General features: G+C 36.4%; 1 protein-coding gene across 2 annotated transcripts in view; it reads left to right on the forward strand.

Annotated features, from left to right (window-relative positions):
• LOC114467879 (protein kinase C beta type-like) overlaps positions 1-22,462 on the forward strand; it is a 104,700-nt gene that overhangs the window by 40,764 nt on the left and 41,474 nt on the right. Inside the window, exons 4-6 of one of the 2 annotated variants that reach the window (XM_028454379.1) lie at positions 4,014-4,096; positions 17,284-17,395; positions 17,739-17,867. In XM_028454379.1, coding sequence (XP_028310180.1) covers positions 4,014-4,096; positions 17,284-17,395; positions 17,739-17,867 — 324 coding nt within the window. Of the gene's footprint in view, positions 1-4,013; positions 4,097-11,847; positions 11,980-17,283; positions 17,396-17,738; positions 17,868-22,462 lie in introns of those variants that run through there. The other variant, XM_028454380.1, reaches the window with a different exon arrangement.

Genomic DNA, 22,462 nt, shown 5'->3' on the forward strand with positions numbered 1-22,462 from the left:
CTCTGCCTTACTGAACTAAACGCTGTCACTAGCCTCACGAGAACTGTCACCTAAAATGCCGTGAGTCGTGGTCGTTCTCGCGAGATTAGTGATCAGCAGCAACAAACCCAGAAACAACTCAGATAGATGGATGTAAGAAGATGTTCTGGCAAAAAAAAACAAAGAACTTGTGTAAATGGGACAGAGAGTTTACCTTCCCAAAGAGCAGCAGGATGGGACACTGTTACACGTTCTGTAAGATTTGCATAAAAACATCCACGAATCACAAGCGCCACAAATACACTCTTTTCAGAAAGTGTTAAAGGATGTAAAGTAGTCTGCAACAAATGTGTCTAATATGTCGTTAGTGAATGCCAGAGAACCACATAAGTGTGAGTTCTTGTAAGGTTAATGGTGAGTCTAAGGTGGTTTTCTGCTCTATGGTGAGCTGTGGTAGGTTTAAGTTATTGAGGAAGGTTTTCATATCTTCAGGGTCAGGGTTTAAGTTTGATGAGTATAGGTTTTGATAGTAATCATGAAAAACCTTATTAGTGTCCTGAGGTAAGTTTAAAGTTTGACCTGAATTATCAGAAATTGCCGCTATGAAATAGTTTTCTTTGTTGTGTTTAAGCTGATTTGCTAAATATTTGCCTGATTTATTGTTGTAGTCAAAGTTTTTGTACCGTAATTGCTGTAAAATAAAATCCGTTTTTTTAGATAAAATTATGTCCAGATTAAGTTTTGTATTTTGGAGTTTTTTCCATAAAAGTTCAGACGGGTTAGCTGCGTATTCTTCCATAAGTTTCTTAAATTTTTTCTTCAATCGTTTTTTCTGCTATCTGTTCCTGTTTTTTCTTATAAGAAGAGTATGATATAATCTTCCCTCTGATGACAGCCTTGCCGGTTTCCCAGAGTAAGGACGGTGACACTTCCAGAGAATCGTTTGTTAATAGAAAGTCCTCCCATTCTTTTCTTATCATTTTACCAAATTCACTGTCATTAAGTAATGAAGTCACACTTCAGGGTGAGGGATATCGGGGCATGATCGCTAATGATTATAGGATGTATTTTAGAGGAAATCTTATGTGCAATGGATTTATTTGAGAGAAAAAAGTCAATTCGGAAGAAGGTGTATTCTTTTTTAGTTGGATTGTTCAGTCTCCATACGTCACCTATTCCAAGATCATCCATGTAATTCATTAATACTTTAGCAGATCGAGACGGTTTTGTATTTGGGCACTTACTGGATCTGTCTAATGATGTGTTGAGTGTCAGATTGAAGTCACCTCCGATGATTACAGATGAATCTGCAGATAGGTCCGATAGCTCTGAAAAAACTCTATGGAAAAAACTCTATGAAAAAACTCTATGGAATATATAAGTATCCCTTATATATTGTCTCTAAAATATAAGGGATACTGGAGCGCGGTTAGGGTGGTGGGATGGCTTGGAGCAGAAAATGTCCTTTATCTTGAAATCCAAAACTTGACAGGTATGGTTAGAGTGCATACACACTAGGTTATTCTCAAAGAAATACATTCAGGTGTTTTTCTGCTTTACTCCAAGTATAGGCTGTTAGCACAGTGAGCTAACAGGCTAGCTAGGGGTGTACGACGTTGAACGTTGGACTGTCACACTTACATCCACTAACATTATGATGCGTATCAAGGTGATCTCTATTTCTGTCATAACATACACACTATTGGAATAAACCCTGTGACTGAGTGTATGAGCCTGTGGTTCAGAGGTATTTTTAGTCTCCCCTGTTTGTCTTGGCTGTCAGTAGAGCTGACATTGATCAGTGTGGAGATGACAGGCCCGACATGCGTCAACGCTTTCGTATGTTCCTCCACAGCTAATTGTTCCCACCCTGGAAGGTAGAGCCATGTTGGGATGTTTTGTTTGTTTTTTTGCTCACACTGAAACAGGCTGAAATACACAATGAAGCAAACGCAATACAATTTAAAACTTGATACATCCTCGTGTCACTCTTTGGCACGATCGGTTAGTGTTTACACTGCCTTATGCATGTCTGCATCTATACATGCTTATCCTGTATAGCAGTGGTTCATGGGGGTACAAGAGCACATTGCAGGGGGTACTCGGAAAGATTTAGTAGATTCAAAAATAATCGGGAAATGTTCCTAGTTCCTTTTGTAGCTTTTTTTTTTTTTTTTCAAACTAACAGTCCAATTGCTCAATAAAATACTATATTTTCTTGAAATCTATTGAAACATCATTATTTTATGCTGTATAGGCCATTTTATCACACTTCTGACAATAGGAGACAGTAATTAGCTGTATTTACTTTCTATTGAAGTAATCACGTAAAAGTTGCATGATATTTAAAAAAAATAATAAAAAAAAAATCCACTTTCAATTTCATTCATTGTTTGAATTTGTAGATTACGCCTTACAGAATCAATGTTTGAGACAAAGTTAGTAGTTTATAGACAGCCTTATGTTCCACAAATTAAAAATCATATGAAATTATGGAGAGGGTACTGCTTGTGATATGATTTGACGTGATTTGACAAAAATGCAAACGGGGTACACGGGACCGAAAAGATTGGGAACCACAGCTGTACAGGGTTGATGAGATAAGACTAGATTAAGTTATGTCATCATTAAATCACTTTAAAATGAAATTTCATTTACATATCATAATGCGAAAGCATTGATGAATGAGGAGATATTTTCTCTTGTATTTAGCGATGCCTAATATTTTTCTGGGTTAAGTTAGTATAGTAAATACTGAAAATATGCACCCTGTGGCATCTGTTTTCTTTACTTGATCCTATATAGCAGCTAAGTTATAACCTATTAACAGTTTTCTATAGCAGTGGTTCCCAATCTTTTTTTGGGACCCTTTGCATTTTTGTCAAATCATTGTGTTGCAATGCATTTATGGGCCAATGAAAATAGTTTTTAAAAAAAAGTATTTTTTCGGAATTTAAGAGACTGTCACCCAAGAAACAATGGATATATCTGACTAATGATTAGTGATTTGACGAGTCTATTTAAGTAGTACTATACCAAATTTCAGTTTCCTATGTGGTGAAGTTCCTGAGATATTGGAAGCTGAAAATGGAAGAAAAATAAGGACCCACGAAAATCGACACACTACCCCCTCACTACATTGGCCATTAGGGGTGTGTATTGCCTGGCATCTGGCGATACGATTCGTATCCCAATACGTAGGACACGATACGATATATCCCAATATTAAAGTATAAGGCGTTTTTTTTGCATTTTTTTTATATATATATATATATATATATATATGACTTAAGAAACAACTAAGCTGTAAATGTGTAAATGTGTACATGTGTACACCTTCGTGAGAACATTATGTATGAAATATATTTTATTGACATAATTTACACTCAAAGCATTGGCTTTAACATGCCATGTGCCAACAACTTAAAATAAAAAAAATAACATACAGTCTGCCTGTGGCTTTTAAACCATCTTTGACTTTAGTGCAACATGACTTTAGTGGAACTTAACTGAGATATATGCCTAGAACAACAAATAAATGCAGAAAGTTAGTATTTTCTTTTTAGATTTTTTTGAAAAAACACAAGCTGGTCAACATGCTTAGGTTTCAGTGTACTTCTTTGTGCAGTTACAATGTCTCCTGTCGTGGAGAAGACTTTCCTGCTTAAATAAAGGTTAAAAAAAAATTGCATTTTGAATCGATCCGATAATTGCACCTCGCAATATCGCGATATATCGCTGAATCTATTTTTTTCAACACCCCTGTTGGCAAAAAGTGTTCATCCGATCAAACTAAAAATGTACCGTGTCCCTATTTAATAAGCACGGAACAATTGGGGAAAGTGTATTAAATTTGTAATTTTTTGAGACTGAAGCCATTTGTGTAATGACATGGAATGACCCTACAGTATTGTATGTGTGTCTATATGAGAAAATAACTAGTGTAGATATAATGATATTTGCAACCATGAGTTTGTGATGAACTAATTGTGATTTTTTATTTTTTATTTTTTGTTTCTTTTTTTCCTTCACAGTGTGTTGTTTTGTGGTTCATAAACGCTGCCATGAGTTCGTCACGTTCTCCTGTCCGGGCGCTGATGCAGGCCCTGCCTCAGATGTGAGTACATTACTCCTGAGTTAATGATATTACCACTGTTCTTGCTCTTGGTGTGCGGGGGAGCCTAAGTGGAGGAAAAAAACAACACCACCGGTGCAGAGAAGTATCTCTCTCTCCAAGCCTCCATCACTTGTGGAAGCAGTTTTACGGTTGAACAGCCTCCACTTTTCACTCTTTTCCTCTCTTTCTTCTGACAGATGTACGGTAACAGTGTTTGCTCCTATGCAGTATTTTAGAATTCAATCTTAAAATGTAATGTTATGAAATACTTTTTGATCATTTAGAATAAACAGGAGAAATGTCAGAATGAGACATTTGGATCTACGGCGCATGTTGGTAAAGTGTTTACAGAGCCATTAAGATTATTGCCTAGGGATGCACCGAAATGAAAATTTGTAGCTGAAGCCGAATAAAATATAAGCGCTTGACCGAATACCGAATATTGAATGCGGTTGTTAAGTTTTTCACTTTTTTTTTTTAATATTGCATAAATAGCCTACAATGTATTTTTAGACATGTTTTTTTTAAAGAAAGTAAATGTTTATTTATATTAGCCCTTCAAATAAAACAAAACATGCATTCCAAAAAAAACTAAAGTGCATTAAAGGGGAGGTATGATGAAAAAAAATCACTTTCTATTGGTGTTGCTACAGTGATTTACATCCCTTTAGCTTCATTCCTAGGGCCAAAGTGTAAAAAGTTATGTTTCCTCCCTCCCATGTTATTCCACAACTCCAAACAGGCGAGTTGGATTTTTCCCACGTTGGCAAGTGACACCACCTAACATGCCTCCTATGTGAGCTCCTCCCTCTCCAACTATCTATCAGCTAAAACGAACACTGCTGTTTAATGTGGGGCGACCGTGGCTCAGGTGGTAGAGGGTCGTCTTCTGATCGAGAGGTTGGGGGTGCAATCCCAGTACCTGACTATGTGTCGAAGTGTCCTTGGGCAAGACACTGAACCCTAAGTTGCTCCTAGTGGTCGACTAGCGCCTTGCATGGCAGTCCTGTCCGGCTGATATGTAAAGCGCTTTGGGACTGCTTCAGTGTGGTTTTAAGGCGCTATATAAATCTAGTCCATTTACCATTTACCATTTAATATATAACATATAATAAACTTTATTGCTATATATGTAAATGCAAACTGCACTACTTTTTCTGCTGCCGATCGTGTTGGGAGTCACTGCTTGGAGCCACGGACCTATTGTTTACACACATCAGCTGTTAGCACTCCGTGCTAATGCTACACCAGCCTGTGCAGCGAGACCCGGTGTAGTGTAAGGAGGAAACGATGGAGATGTTTACGGATTCATGGCTGGAATTGGACGGTTTCCAACGGAGAGCAGTAAACGGAAAGGAGAGAGTCTGGCTGTGTTTGTGTGCAGAAAGGAGGAGCTGCTGCTACTGGTTCTGCAGCAACTCACACACACTTTTCCGACTCAAAATGTCTGCACGTTGTTTGATTGCATCATTGCGTCACGCTACTATTCGGCCTTGCTTTTAAGTCACTAAACCGAAGGCCGAATGTGGCTTTTTTTGCAATATTCGGTGCATCCCTAGAGTTGCATAATCTTTTTCTTTGTTTGTAGAAGCCAACACCAACTTGTAAAGAGAGCTGTGCATGCTCTCTTGCACACGTTTAATAGACGTTCCCTCTTGGGAGCAGGTAGAATGTTGATCATGTGCATTTTTTCAAAAAGTGAAGAGGGCGTTTCTTTTCTAAACTTTGAATCCTCCTCTATACTTTTAAGTTATAGGTACATTCAACAGTTGTCCAACGCCTTTCAGCCATTATGGCCGTCATCAGGGCAGGTGTACTGGATCTTCACAGCTGCAGCTTATAATGAATTAGAAAGTCATGTGATCAAAAATGTCACATGATCAAGTACAATTAACAATTTCACTGAAACAGACAAAAAACTGAAGTGAACAAAAAAAAGTCTCACAGTAAAAAAAATAACAATTTAAAGTAATTATTCCAAGTATTATATACAGTACATGTATATAAATACACACACACACATATATATATACATACAGTACATACCTTCACATATATCTATACATTGAAATGAAAGGAGAAAAAACAAGTTCACCATTTAAGCCGTGATGTTGAGTAGCTTCTAAAGTATAAATCCATAATGACTTTCTTTGTAGGAGTTTCTACTTTTGATCGGTGTTGTCGTAGGCTTGTAAAATCTCACACGGGCCATCACTGGGATGTTGAGCAAGTCCCTTAACCCCAATCCAACTGCTTCCCGGCCGCCTGCATTTGGCAGCCCACTCCTACCCCTCAGGTAAAATGAGTAAAATGCAGAGAAGAATTTCACTACAGTGATTAATAAAGGTTTTATTGCAATATTTGCTTCCGTCAATATTCAATAAAACTTAGTAACATTTCTTTCTAAGGGGAGCACCAGCCAGGTTTGTTTTCTGCCAGACTGTGATTCTACAAAATAAATTAGAACATTATTTTATATATGATTACTAAATCAGACGCTAAAATGTAAAAATGCTTATGCGTACTTTTAAAACACAATATTGTCTTTTGACCATTTTTTTATACTAGGCCTAGGATAAACTGTATATTTTTCTTTTCTTTCTGGAGCTGTCTTCTCCTCCCTCTGGTGTGCCCTCTCAATCTGACAAGCTCACTTAGTGATTTTCCTCCAGAGGAAAGACTGCTGTTGGCTGCTTGGCTTCCTGCGGTGTGGTGTGTAGAAATGAATATTCCCTGCAGACTCGCTACTCATTATCTGCATAAGCACCGCCACATTCCTTATTTTTGTCTTTCACCTGATTGCTGATGCTTCCCAGGTGCAGCCCCACAATTAGTCCTTTTTTTTTTTTTTCAACGCATTGTACCGTATACACATTTTGTTGTTCATACGGTTTATAGTTTGTTGGCGACAGCCTTGTTAGAGCCGAACTGTAACAAGACCCAAATTGTTATTAAAAAAAAAAAAAAAGTTATAAAATCTGAAATGTAATAACTGGTCAATAATGTAACAAAAGCGCTGAGCCCTAAATGTAATAAAAGACAATGTAATAAAAGCCAAAGTGTTAAACTAATAATGTAACAAGATGCTAACCCCAAAACGTCAAAGGAAAAACATTTTCCCCCTATTAGTGTAATAATTTGATTACGCCACAGAGTAAGTCAATGATTTAACATTGACATTGTTACATTATTAGGTGTAATATTTTGGGTTTTATTACCTTTTTTTTAATAACAATTCGTGTCTTGTTACATTTCGGGTAATTGTTACATATGAGGCTCTAACATACCTTCATGGTCAATATTTTGTCTAATATCTCATTTTACATTGTAGTATTCTTTTCACATGTTTTTTTACTCATTAAACCTTATATACATATTTTCTGTTTTGTTGAATATCTTTTTGTAAGACACAAGTAGTCATTCTCTATCTATAAGCTCTTGAGCCGTAACCCCCTCCTATTATCTCACTCCCACTGTGTCCCTCTCACCCATACCTATCTGTGCTCTGTACATCCCCTATTTAAATGCCACTCCACCCTGGGGGCCCTGCTCTTAATTACGGGCCCTCGCCACCCTCACCATGTCATCTCAATAATGAGCTCCTGACCTTACGACCTTGCTCTCTGCTCTGTGGGGATGTGCATAAGGAAGCTCGGCACCAAAATAGTCACAAAAGAAAAATAATGTACAATTATTATAATAGTAAAAATAATAATAGTGTCATAAAATGTCATTGCCACCTGATCTTATTTGTATTTGTATTTTTTATTTTGATTTGCATTGCAATAATAATAATTTATGGGACCACTTGCGCAATAACATGTCCATCCTTGTATGCACCGTGTGCATGATAGTGTTCATACAGTGTATACAAACTTACATATTGATGTTACTGGCTCTTTTCAACTATTTTTATGCATATATATATTTATATATACTGTATATAGATGTTTTTTTTTTCTTCTTCTTCTTCTTCTTTTTTAAATTTTTCTATTTTTATCTCATCAAATTTTGCACTGAGCGAGTTTATTCTGCTTTGCTGCTGTAACACTGTACATTTCTCCATTGCGAGATGAATAAAGGATTATCTTGTCTTACCAATTTAATAAGCATTGTAACAATGCGTTTGCACATTCCCATGAAACTAAATTTACCAAAGTTTAGATGATTGCTAACATGTTAGCCTTCGAGTAGATCAGGCATAAGTTATAAGTTAGGCAGGAGAGTCAATATCAAATATTAACATTTTATATATTTTAGTTATTTCAGTAAAAACCTTTTACATGACAAAAAACTTACTGAACCTAAATGTGTAGAATAAATAAATCTGATTTAAGTCTATTTCCTCAGTATAAAAAGGGTCTTGTCAGTGTGTCTGTTCAGTCTGTGAAGCCAATTGTATTCATTTACATATTAATTATTGACAACAGGAAGATTAATCAAGACATTAGACTCAGATGATTTAGTTTCTATTGTTGTGTGAAAATGATTTAGATTTATGTTTTCATGAGATATGCTGACTTCATAAATCCCCTCAGTGCTTCTTCTTTACCTGCTGCTTGTGCCTCTTCTGTTCTTTCTTTCTCATTCTGTCAGAGATGTATAGGCTATGTTTAAAAGAAGAATTCAATTATACATCTGGGTTAATAGAGTTAGTTCCCAGTGGGAGAAGTGGAATGATGAAATTATTAAATGAAGCCTATATTTGAGGTCTTGAGTCTCCTATGGTGTGTGCGTACATGGCTGTGTGTGTTTATATTTGCTAATTCAGTCTGAATCAGTGTATTTTGCTTTTTTTGTCATGCAATATATACAGTACATTAGTGAGAGCATGATCACAGTGCAAATTGTTTAAAAAGCACCTTTAAGTGAACATACTTCAATTTATACAGAAACACAGGCAGGTTATTTCCTTAGTTCATATTAAACTATCAAGCTGTACAGGGAATATTTATTGTTGAACACACATTGCCTTCCTGTTTTATGGCACCTTTCTTTAGTTTTTATATTAAAGGTTGTGTGGCCAGCTGTCCAGCATGTGTCCTTATCTTATTTTATTCAACACATAATAAGCTTTATATTAATGAATTTGTTCATAAAGCTAGTAGACAAGGTTTCTAGTATATGGATACCAGGCATGACGCACCACTGTGAAGTGCGATGGGTGTCTCAATGGCTATAAAGTTGCAAATAAATGCCAAATAAATGTGAACATAATTGATTTATAGATAGATAGAAGGATAGATAGATAGATGGATAGGTTGCTTATTGTTATTGCATAGATACAACAAACTTAAATGCAAACCTAGTATTACAATAAACCCATTTAATTAATCGAAATTCAATTACGATTTCGATTATTACACTCAACAATTACAAAAATACCATAATCGAGAAAAAAGACTTTTATCTAAAAAAAAAAAAAAAATTCAATGATTTATATGTTTCCACGATTTAGGATATTTACAAAGACTAAAGCTTGGCACATACAAGAAAACAAAAACAATTATTAATACTAACTTTGAGTTGTTTAATGCACGCACATGCAAGCTCCACCTCCTTTCACTGTTTGAAGGATTTTATTTATGTTTAAAGAATATATTTTACATTATTTTGTACCAAAAATAAATAACTTTTTGGTTGACACGTAATCGTTTGAATAATCGTGATTTCAATTAGAGACTAAAATAATCGTGATTATAATTTTCTCTATAATTGAGCCCTAAACCCATTGTATATTATGTAAAAGACTAGTACATGTGCCATTTCAGTTCATTTCTACTTACGAAGATCTTAAATATTAAAACGTTCAAAGAATAATCATTCCTATGGCATTTAGAGCTACAAATGGCAGTAAATTGTGTTTATTTGATGTTCGGATTATGAGGAGGTTCTTGAGAAATGTTCTGCCCTGTGAGAGGAAGAACCCCTGCCGTAGAAAGCATGACAGTGTAAGAGTTGGTTGGAGAGTTGAAGTGTTAACCTCAAACAAAACTGCATCACAGCAACAAGGGCACAGTCAAGACACTGCACATTTTGCAATGAAAGTCACTGCTCAAACAAACTGCACTGATGTTATAACTTTAGACGCCAATGCAACAAAGTACATTACTTAAGTACATTCACCTTAAAGAGTTCTGAGGTCCCTGCACGAAGTAGAAATACTTTTTAAAACTGTTTAAAATCTGCACACAGCAAACTGTGTTCTGCATACTGAAGTGTGAAAAAATGTGTGTACTGTATCTATGATCTGTTTACAACGCCTATTTCCTATATCATCTGTTAGACTATCACTACACCACTGGTCTAATAACAGCTTGTAGTTTCCCCTCTGAGGTTCCTTGACACTGTTACAAACTTCAATTTCCTTTTTTTCCCCCCTCAGGCTTGAGTCAAGTGTTATCGACAAAAACAAGCAGCTGTTTTTGTTTTCGTCATTGTTATTTGTGATTTTTAGTGATTGTGAGAGACCTAGTCTGTGAAAGTCCCACACTTAGAAAGCAGCTTGGGATGGCTAACAAGTTAACATCCCGCATTAAGGGATTGGTTTTTTGGTTACCTTTTTGTAATATTTAAATATGCCTAAAATTGCCAGAGACCAAGAAAAGTTAGTACTTGCTGTTTAAAACCCTGACATGTGATTTGTTTATTTGATTATTATTCTAACCAATAATTTTGTTCGGATTAACTTGAACAATCGTGACCACTTTATTTTCACTTTAGAAACCACAATAATGTAATTGTCTGATCCAAGGGCCACATTATGAACATTCTCATCAGCACTTAGAATATTGACACATTAGCATGTATTTAGAGAAGGACATAGGTTTGTGTGTATTGAAAACTTTATTATGCAGTCATTTTGTGTATTTTTTAGTTGTTGTTTTTGAGATTTTGTTGGTAACTTTCTTTTCTGTATTTTTTTTTATTCATTTTCTGTATTTTCTGAGTAGTTTGGTGTATTTTGTTCAATATTTTTGGGATTTATTTCATGTTTTTTGTTGTTTACTGTGTTTTTGAGTAAGTCAGTGTTTTTTTATGGTATTTTGTTAGTTCTTTTGTCTATTTTCATTGTTGTTTAGGGTGTTTTTGTTTGTCATATTGTATATTTTTCAGTCATTTTGTGTTTTTGTTTTGGATGATACACACAAATAAACTGAGGGCTGCGTATAGCCAGTTACCCCTGTCTAACCTATGGTCTCCTAGTTTAAGTGTCTAAAAAACATATATTTTTTTTTATTTTTGCGTTTGCTTTGCCTTAATTTTAGAACCTCAAATGTTCTAAACTAATCATTTCACAATAATTAGTTAGGAGCCAGGAAGACAAAGACAAAATTACATGCTGCAAAGCTTCTGTTTGATGGAAACTAAAGAGGGATCTCATTGTGGACACAAACTACAAGTAATGCTTTAATTTATTCTGTTTAAAGACATGTAAACATCTCAGCCTGAGAAAACATTTTCCTAAAATTATATTGAAAGTAAAAGAAGTCAATTTTACAAACCAAAAAGACATGAACAGAACATTTCTTCTTGTTACTTTTCATTCATACCTCATTCTGAGTCTATTGTTTTGTTGTGGTGCAGCACAGATCTCTCAGGATGCTGGCACTACGCCTGTGGCTGGCGGTTCAGCAGCTCGATTTTTCCTTTTTCTTTCAGAGGAACAACACACAAGCGGCAGGCGGCTTGTCCTTGAGAAAGACTTCATCTAACGGAGGAACACAAACACGTGGACACACACATACTCACAGATGAGCCGATCCACAGCTGTGCAGAGAATAACACCACCGTTATCTGCACCGTCAGTGCAGACTCACCAAGTATTCACAGAGGCAACACATGCTTGAGACGATTCCTCTGGGAAGCTGGGTGTATTTCAGGTAGTAGTGGTCTAAAATGAAGACTACCTACAGTATAGGACACGTGTGGATTTGAGTAACAATTAAGTCACTCCTCCTTAGGTTTTGAAAAAAGGACAAGATGATGGAGGTTTTAGGAAAACTACCCTTAAGGAATTAGTACCATGCTGTCAGAGCATTTAGGTCTTTAGGAATCACACGTCCTGTGAGGCAGAGATGCTGCCCTTGAAACAAAAAGCATTATTTTTACATAATTACACACAAAATATTAAGATAAACTCTCTTAAACCTCCCTTTGCCTGTTACAGACGGTCCGTGACACGACTCAGGATTGGGACACTGCAGGGCTTTGATGCCCCCCAAATAGATGTCAACAAATATACACCCCTTACACATATTAGTGCTCTGTAGTAGGGCTGCACAATTAATCTAACTTTAAACGTGATTTCGATTTTTGGTTGCAATGATTAAATTAACCTGATCGTCACATTTAAAGTGCTGCATATCTCACCAGGCACTTTCTCATCTCCAATATTCAGCCAACCACCAGGGGGCGAACCCATGATTAAGACTTCATTAATGTATCTTAATATCAAGCGAGTGATGAAGGCGAAAACTAGGTTCTGTTCGAAATGTCATACTACCATTCTACTGATGCTAAGTCTGTTGTCAAAATGAGTATGGAGTGTGTTCACATTAGATAGAATGGAAAAATTGAATATTCATTTCAATTCAGCTTTATATATAGCGCAAATTACAACAAAGTCATCTCAAAGCGCTTAGCAAAAAATAGTCCATAGTAAGAAAGAAAGAACCCAACATGATCCACATGAACAAGCATTTAGCGACAGTGGGAGGAAATTTCCAGCAGAACCAGGTTCAGAGGTGGTATCAATCCGCTTCGACTGGTTGGGGTTAGTGAAGAGAAGGGCAAACAGAATAGGATAGGATAGAACATCAGAGTGTCCAAGACTAGTTGAGCCGCGAACCATTGATCAGGAACTGCCTGCTCCAGCATCAAGATACCTGAAACAGAAAAGAGAGCCCTCGGAGGGCGAGGAGAAGGCACAGACTGCAGAAAAAACATGATACACTCGTTCTTAGTGGTTAGGTTAACATTAAATGTCTTGCGGTATCCTCCATGCTCTGAAATGCTACCACTAGGCAAAGGTTTTGTCTTGTGCTGGTCGCACATAATGATATATGGGGTGGACATCAGTGTTAATGGTGTGAGCAGTATGATGGGTTATGCAATGTATGCATGAAATACCCAGATGTATACTATATCAAGATATTTTTGAAGCGTGCACGGTGGGCACACTAATCATACTCAACCGCCTCATGATGCATTACGTCCTGGGACCGGCTTCAAGCTAAAAATCAAGCATCCCCTTTTCAAAAAAAAAGCATATTTTTTTGTCTTTCATTAGTTTTTAACTCTTTTGTAAATAGGGCTCTTGTTTTGAAGTTAACCGGAAGTTTTGTCAGGAGCACAATGGCGGGTCTCCGAAAATCTTTGAAACGTCAACATGAAATGTGTTTCCGTGAGTTTTATGGATCAAACGACCACATGCTGATATTCTACTTGGTCACTTTCTCACTTAAAATGCTTTCAGAACTTTCAACGGTGGCAAATCAACGGAGATATTTAGCCTCAGTGTGCTTCAGGTTTTTATCTTTGAAGGTTTGAAACACAGACTGTAAAAAGAATGGACGGAACAAACTCCCCGGTGGAGTGAAACTTATTTTTAGAGCTCCCCCTGCTGACTGGCTGCATTACACGTCATAAACCCCGCCTCCTCAATGATATTAGATGGGATGCAGAAAAAACTGTAAAATTAAAATACTCGTCACATGTTTTTTTTTCAAACCTAAACTCTGCTGTGATCAGAATAAGAATTAGAATCAACTTTATTTGCCATGTAATGTATGTTATACACACGAGGAATTTGACTTAGTGAACTGTTATCTCTCTAGCAATGTAAACATTAAATAATAACAATCAACTAGAAAAAATATAAACAGTAGTTAAAGACTAATATGTGCAAAACTAAATAAAATAACATAAGATAATAATAAGAATAATTCTTATTATTATAGGATAATAGTGCAGTAGTGCAGTGATGAGTAGTGCAGGTGAACATTTAAATTAGATAGTATACGTTTATGTACATGAACATTCAAGTGACAGTTTGTTCCAGGGTTGTTACACGTTTAGTTCCAGGGTTATTTCACAGAAACAGGTCTGACACTCTTTGACTGTTTAGCATTGATCAGAGTGACAGCCTGGGGGAAGAAACTGTTCTTATGGCGGGTTGTTTTGGCGTACAGTGACCTGTAAAGTCTGCCGGAGGGGAGGAGTTTGAACAGATTGTGTTATTAGTTATTGTCACCCAACATTGTGTTCAAGTCCTCATTTTTCTGTGAGGTTTGTTTTAAATAAGTTATGAGGTTGAAAATCGTGATTTTACGTCGTATATGACAACGATTGACAGCCGCGGATCTTGGGTAGCTCTCTTTGTGAATAGCATAAGCAGTTATGTCGTGAAGGAAAGCCGAGACGCCAAACAACTGAACTTTTCTGAACTAGGAGTACTAGTACTAACCCCTATGATCTGATCATCTGAACAAGATGTTGGTAGATTTTCCAGTGGGAAAGATACCTATGTTCTTGGCGTAGCTGGGCTGCGTAAGTCATCAGGGCAGTACGCTAAACGAGCGGGGCGGGTTACCAGGGCTCCTCCTGCCGGACATTACTGCACAAACTCCGGCTCCAACATTGCAAGATGGGTGCTCCCCTCAGCGCCATATTTTGGCTTCAAGAATGTTGAGTGGGAACAGCTACAGTGCATGCCCACTGGGTTGAAATGCATCTTGGAAAACTTGGAAGTATACTTCTGTGGGAATGGTCACCTCACCATCTTATTCATTCGAATCATACTTATAGTATATAGTAGACAGCATATACAGCATACTTTATACAGTGTACTGTATATACTCATTGAGTTTGTAGTGCATACTATGGAGTGTGCCATTTTGAACACGGCCCTAATGTTGCTTCACAAAATCCCTGTTTGTGTCCGGCAGCAAATTGCAACCCAGCTGTTCTTCTTTTTTCTTTATATGCTGTCACTGTTTTCAAGGAGTTGCACTCTGTAAAAACTTATTAAGCTAGCCCGTAGTAATTTTTTAATTCTTGCAGATTTTTCTTTTTTTTAGTCTTCATTATTTATCTTATACTTAAATACAGATGTTTTCACTAACATGATGAATAATTGTGATCAATAATCTTAACATTTGTGATCAAAATAAGTGTGATTATCATTTTTGGTCATAATCTTGTAGCCCTACTCTGTAGTTTAGATTTTGTGTAAATAGAGGTCAGTATCTGCATATATAGGAAAATAATACATTCCCTCCTTTCCAGTGCATAAACCTATGGATCCTTGTCAAACAGTGTTTCATCAACTCACTTCTTTAATGGGATTGTTTAGCCTCGGAGCATTGGTTGCATGTGTCACTCGGACACACAACATGATCACATAGGAAACACTCAAAATAAAAATAACTTGTGTTTTCTACTATAATTATGACTTACATGTGATTGCTCATTTACAAGGAAGCAATCTTTTTTTTTTTTTTGGTTTAAATCAAAGTTAAATTCCAACTAAACGTGACAGAATACTTGAGTTTGCAGTTATTATTATTTCCTAATAGGGGGGGACTATTGGTGAAAAAAGGATTGCACACACATATTGTCTGAGTCTTACCTATTTTTAGAGTAAATACACCAAATATTTAGTGAACATTTTTATTTGAACATTTACATGGTTTACAAATGTTTCATTAATCCCCTTTTTTCAAGTGGGAATACAATTATTAACACTTTCTACACTGGCAAAAGTCGCCTGGCTGACTAAATAATTGCATATTTTATTATTAATACATACAAATAAAGGAATGCATCATCATTTTGGTTTCATATTCAGTTTAGATGTGTATCTACAGGTACGATATTGCTATTTTGTGAGTCAAGGTACTTGTTCGTTTCCTTTTCTAGTTTCTGATTTCTTCCTCTAAATATGTTGGCGTTTGCACAGTAGAACAGGTCTTACAAGTGTTGCCTAAACAAATGTTTAAAATCAAAACAGACATTTAACGATGTTAGGCTCCTCTTTAATATGTTAAGTTTTCATTCATTCAGACAATTCTTTTTTTACAAAACTGACTTTGATTCCCTGACACGTTTCGAATGTCAACTTTCTGGAATTATTATGCAGAAGTCTAGGAAACATCATAGCGATCAGCAGACTCCTCTGAAGAAGACTGGAAGTTGACAGTTGAAACGTGTCAGGAGATCAAAGTAAATTTTCTGAAAAAAGTTGTCTAAATATTATATATATATATATATATATTATTCAAAAAGAAGACAAAATAAACTTGCTGGAATTATATAGGCTCCTCTTTAGCTGTATTAACACAAGTACTTTAGTGATGACTAATACAGGAAATTCAGCACATTTAACTGTGAATCAGCAACACAAAGAACAAAGGCAAAGCGAGGCAAATGTATTTGTATAGCGCATTTCATACACAAGGCAACTCATTGTGCTTTACATGATCAAAAAGTGCAACAAAAAACATTCAACAGCTTAAAAATCGATAAGAACATTAAAATCATCAGTAAACACATTACATCAACAACAACATGACCAAAAATCTCCCTCTCAATCATATGCAGTAGAGAAAAATAGTGCCTTTAACTTTGATTTAAAAATGTTCACATGTGATGCTGACTTCAGCTCTGCTGGCAGTTTGTTCCACTTCTTTGCAGCATAACAACTAAAAGCAGCGTCACCATGTTTGCTGTCAACTCTGGCTCCACTATCTGACCTGTGTCTTTAGTTCTGAGAGACCTGCTGGGTTCATATCTGACTAACATCTCATGTTGTATTCTGGACCGAAACCCATGAGATTTATACACCAGCAGCAGAACTTTAAAGTCTGTTCTGAGGCTGACAAAGGTAGAAATAAGGACTAAATGAACGGATGATGACTTATTTTCTGCATCCGCAAACTTCAGGTTGCGTATAATGATTGTCTGCGTGTTGACTTAACGGTTCTTGTAATGCCATTATAATGATGTTGATTAACCTTGTCCTGAGTGCTGTAAGTTACCAGTCTGCTATGTGGAAACACTGGTATGACTGTCTTTTTTACATGTCGTTGTATGTTTGTTTGTCTTATTTTTTATTTATTTATTTGTTTTAATGGACCTGAGTCTAAATAAAAAGATTGATTGATTGTGTGTCCCTCTCATTTCAGGACCCGAGGGCAAAGCACAAGTTTAAGATCCACACCTACTCCAGCCCCACCTTCTGTGACCACTGTGGCTCTCTACTCTATGGTCTTATACACCAGGGCATGAGATGTGACCGTACGTTCATTTTACCACATTTTAACATTCTTTAGTCTGGCTTTGTTAGAAATGATTGATAAGATTCAGCGGAGTGGCACAAATGATTACTCTGGGTTATCAGTGGGTTTCATGATAGTATATAGTAGTGTGTATAAACTACAACGGGGGTCACTTCCATCCACTTTATTGGGCTTTTCAAACGCACGGCTGAATCTGAAAAATACAGCTTTTTTTTTTTTTCAATTTTGTAAATGGAATATCCACTGAGGTACACACCAACGCCAGCAATTGCAACAATTCCCACTCTTACATAATAACACCTAAAACACAATATCTCTCTCTCTCTGTGCATGTTTTGCAGACTGTATGATGAACATCCACAAGCGCTGCGTGGCCAACGTGCCAAGCCTGTGTGGGACAGACCACACTGAGAGGAGAGGTCGCATCCAGATCACCGCCGAGATTAAAACCAACGTTCTCACTGTAACCAGTAAGTAGGTCTCAGTTATAAGCACTGCTCCATAGCAAGGGCTCGTGTGTGAGAAGCAGCTTTTGTCTCCCTCTGCTGTTGAACTGTTAGAGATGACGCAGTGCTCACAGCAAGAAGGTGCTGGGTTCAAGGCCCTGGTGTGGACACTCGGGTTGGGGTCAATTACATTTTTCAATTACAATTCTCTCTTCAATTGTCAATGTTTGATTACACCTATATTTTGATTACGGTGAGCGCCATTTTTTCTAAACACAATTCAAATTACGATTATTATTTTACCCCCCAAAAGTCAATTACAATTATGTTCCCAATTACTAACGTTCAAATGAAATTAATCACATTTATTTCTGAAATGCCCCTATACAACATAACCTTCCCCTTGTGTTAGCTTTCTGTTAGCATGTCTTATGATAGCAGGCCAGTTTTGACCCGTGTCTTAAATCAAATGTAAAATACAAAAAAATAAGATCTATCATCTATTTTGTTTCTCCTCTCTTGGTTACATTGTTAGGCTTCCTAATCAATGAAAATATTGGCAGTGATATTTCTGGTGTGGGCGTCTGAGCCTTTATTTTGTCAGTATACCTGTAGATTTATATATTTTTTTCAATATTTAAATGCTCGTGAAGAGAACTGACAGGCAGTGGGAGAAGTTGATGTAAAACACATTTTACTATTTGTTAACTACTTATGTGTAAGCCATAGAACTGTAACATGGTTCCCAAGGTTTAATTCAATTGTAAGAACAGTTTTTAGCCTCGGGCGAAGGGTATTGTCATCAGTTCGTTGTCCGTCTGTGTGTGGAGTGGTGTAGGTCTTTTAATGCAATACAAATCAGCCATTCTCACACCAAAATATTGGTACTAATGGGGGGATTCCAGGTAATTAACATAAAAATTCCGGTCGGTCAATTTTTGGCGAAAAAACTGCGTTTTTGAAGATTTTGAAAAAAACTTTGTCACAGACTGATTTTAAAGAAGGAAAGGAGGTGGACCATTGATATCATGCTGTAAGGTGACATTCACTCAGGGCTTTAGATTAGTGCTAAAATGTATCTGAGCTGAGCATTTTTGGCAAAAAAGTGTTTTTTTATGTAGGTGTGAGTCATTATTCGTAACCCAGCAACAATTTATGCATCAAAACATTGGTACTAATATGGGGATTCTAGGTAATGAAGACATTTTTCCAGTCGCACAATTTTTAGTGAAAAAAAACAGCGTTTTTAAGGATTTTGAAAAAAAACTTTGTCATGGACTGATTTTAAAGAAGGAAAGGAGGTGGACCATTGATACCTTGCTGTAAGGTGACATTCACTCAGGGCTCTTGATTAGTGGCCAAAAATATATACGTAATGAATTTCTATGCATAAACTGGTGAGTAATCATATTATAATTGTAATGGATGAACCATTTCCAATTATACATTCACTGAAGTGCTTAGCTTGGTCATAGTTAATCAATGTAAATGATATTTAGTAATATTTTGAGGAGTTTTCAAATGTTTATAGAATGTCTATGCCAATTACAATTACAAAGTTGATTCTCTGAACTCAATTACAATTCACTTCTGATTGCAACATTACAAATGTAGTTAATTATCAATTATACAATTATAATTGACGCCAACCCTGGTGGATACTTACTTCTCCCTGTGGGTTTCCTTCGGGCGCTCCAGCTTCCTCCCACACTCCACAAACATGACTGTTAGAAAGACAAGCACTCACACAATCTAGAGACTTCAATCGACGTGTGTGTGTGTGTGTGTGTGTGTGTGTCTGCGATGGACTGCCGCCCTGTACAGGGTGTACCCCCGTCTATCGCCCGATGACAGCTGGAGAAGGGCACCAGGTGACCCCCGCGACCCTGAAAACGCAGCAAGCGGGTTTGAAAATTAATGGATGGATGATTAGAATGAAGCATCAGGAGTCACAAAAACACACCATACACACACGTCGTGTGTCTAAAAAACAGTTGTGGAAGAACATTTGTGTTTTGAACAAAATCAAGTGTGTTTTTAGGTGTCTCACAAGAAGAATTCTGTGCTATTCAGTTAGTTATTGTGCAGAAATGTGGGGTATAGAATATAATATGCCTAAATTCTCATTTGCAGCAACACAATATAAGAGAAGAGAGTAAGGAAATAAAATACTAACAGGATAACATAGTTTAACACTTATTCATATGTTATATGAGTAACATATTGTTGTTGTTTTTACTGCAGAAAAGAGCAGTTTGAATCATTTCTAAAGCTCAATTTGGAGAACATATAAAGAGGTTATTTATTTAATATGGATTATGGAAAATCAAAGACATTATAGAACTTCAGTAAAGATGAGTTACTTTCAAAGCTATAAGCATAAACTTCAAAAGGAGATTTGAATGTAAAGCTGCTACCCCCGATAATGTTTTTATTGGATAAAATCATAGATTATGTCTCATAGATCAATGAATCAAACATCATTTACTCCAAAAAGAAAGGGGAAAAAGGTTGAAATTGCTACTTGAGAGTTTATTTTCATCTCCACCCTAAACAAACCTTTTGTTGACATTGTCGCACATTGCATTATGGGATGTGGAGTCTCTTAAATGGTTGGATAGAAGTGCTTTTGCTTCATTTTTACCGTAATTTCTTGTGACACAAAGGACAGTGACTTGCTTGACACCATTTTTGTTTTAGTTCTATGCACCCGTGTCTATTCACGACTCGGCAATTTCATCCACGACTCAACAGGGATATATTTTTTTCAGAATTTCAAAATCAGTTTTTTTTGCTGTTTTACAAAGAAAGTTCAGATATATGAAATACCACAGATCAAGATTAGCTTAAATATCATTAATGATGCATGGGAGCTGGTTGGCTATGAGCTCAGCTGAAAAAATAACTAGTATGTGTCAAAAACTCTGATGTCTGATCGTCATTTATGTTTATTATTTAAAATGGACTGTGCAATTTGAAGGTATCAACAAAGAAAGTGACAGTGACGTGTAAGTGAGCTTTTTTTTTTTCATTGGTCTCTAAGTTTAGTCCAGATGTAGTTCAGATATGTATGTCGTTGCTCCTTGATGTGACTTTTCCTAATTTCTCCCAAAGGTTTGTTAAACTGTTATAATTCCTCCCCAGCCAACACGCTTTACCCAGGGTTTAATAATATTAAAATGCTTCTCGGACCAATTTAATCTTAACTTATTTTCCCAGACGGACACTTTATAATTAACTGCTTCTTTTTCTTTAAGCCTTCAGGATAACAGCTCAGGGCTGAGCCAGGGATTTAAAAGTGGAGCTGTATGAATATAAAGCAGGATGTTGCTTAGAGAGCCAGCCGAGCCTCTAGAAGAATGAAACATTAATGAATAATACATTTGTATGTTGACGCCATTCATTTCTCAACAGCTGTTGCTAAACGGACTGTGACTGTTACATCTTTTAAATTCCAAATTGACTCATTTAGGAAAATGTCGCATTTTTGTTAAAGATGTAAGACAAATTATTGAAACTTAATTTCTACAGTTATATTCAGCACAATAGGTGACAGAATTCAAACAAATAGTCTGACGTAGACATAGGTTACATGTTCATATTTCTAATAAAATATACAGTTTAATAATTTATGATTTAAATGTGGTCGTACCCTGATCTACCTACAGAGGGCACCAGAGTGCTTTAATTAAATTTGCCTTTTCTTGTCATTTTAATCATAGCTGTGCCAAAAACACAGGAAGAAAGAAGGGCAGATAACAATTTACATGTAATCCACCTCAGTTTTATAAAGATGCTCTTAGGCTGATACAATATTATTTTATAATGAGCACATGGCATCTAATGGTAAAAAGCAGCAGTTTCCCCCCCTTCTGTCCACAGGGGTCAGTATAGAGCCATCAGCAGCTCACCCTCAATGCACACAAAGAAAAGAAAAAGCATAATGACTTTAGTAATAGTGCTATCATTTAGCTCAAGGACACTCCAGCTGGGAAAATGATTTAGATTTTTTGGATTAAAATGTACCTTCTTGTCTTAGAACGGAACCTAAACTGTCTTATAGCATTAGGATTTAAATGTAATATGATGTGAAAGAGTTAAATTCACATGAGAAATGTAAATATTAAGTCAAGTGAATACATACACAGCACTGCCCTTTGTAAAGTTGCTTGAAAGATTGCAAAAGGACTACATATTTTTTTAGGTTTTTAGGTTATTTCTAGACCAGGGGTTCTCAACCTTGTGGTTGCGAGACACTTGTAGGGGGTCACCAGATGCCTTTAAGAAACCAAGAATATTTTTTTAACAATTTGAGCCCATTTTTGATTATTTTTACCATTTTTCTGCAACTACATCAAACTTCCCATATTTTAACCGATTTTCATCATTTTTTCTAAGCATATTTTTGCTCCTTTTGATGCACTTTAGCTGCATTACTTCCATTTATTCCATTTATACAAATGGAAATGAGCGCCAACTGCGCCCAGCCAATAGGCTTTGACTTCCTACTTTTGCGACTGTCAATCAAAATTAATGTGGGACTGTGGAAACAAGGCCGCGTGTCACAACAGTAAACAGGTAATTATGATTTTTGCTCTTAGACCCATAGACCTATGTCA

The sequence above is a fragment of the Gouania willdenowi genome, chromosome 8 (assembly GCF_900634775.1).
Source record: "Gouania willdenowi chromosome 8, fGouWil2.1, whole genome shotgun sequence".
Classification (NCBI taxonomy): Eukaryota; Metazoa; Chordata; class Actinopteri; order Blenniiformes; family Gobiesocidae; genus Gouania; species Gouania willdenowi.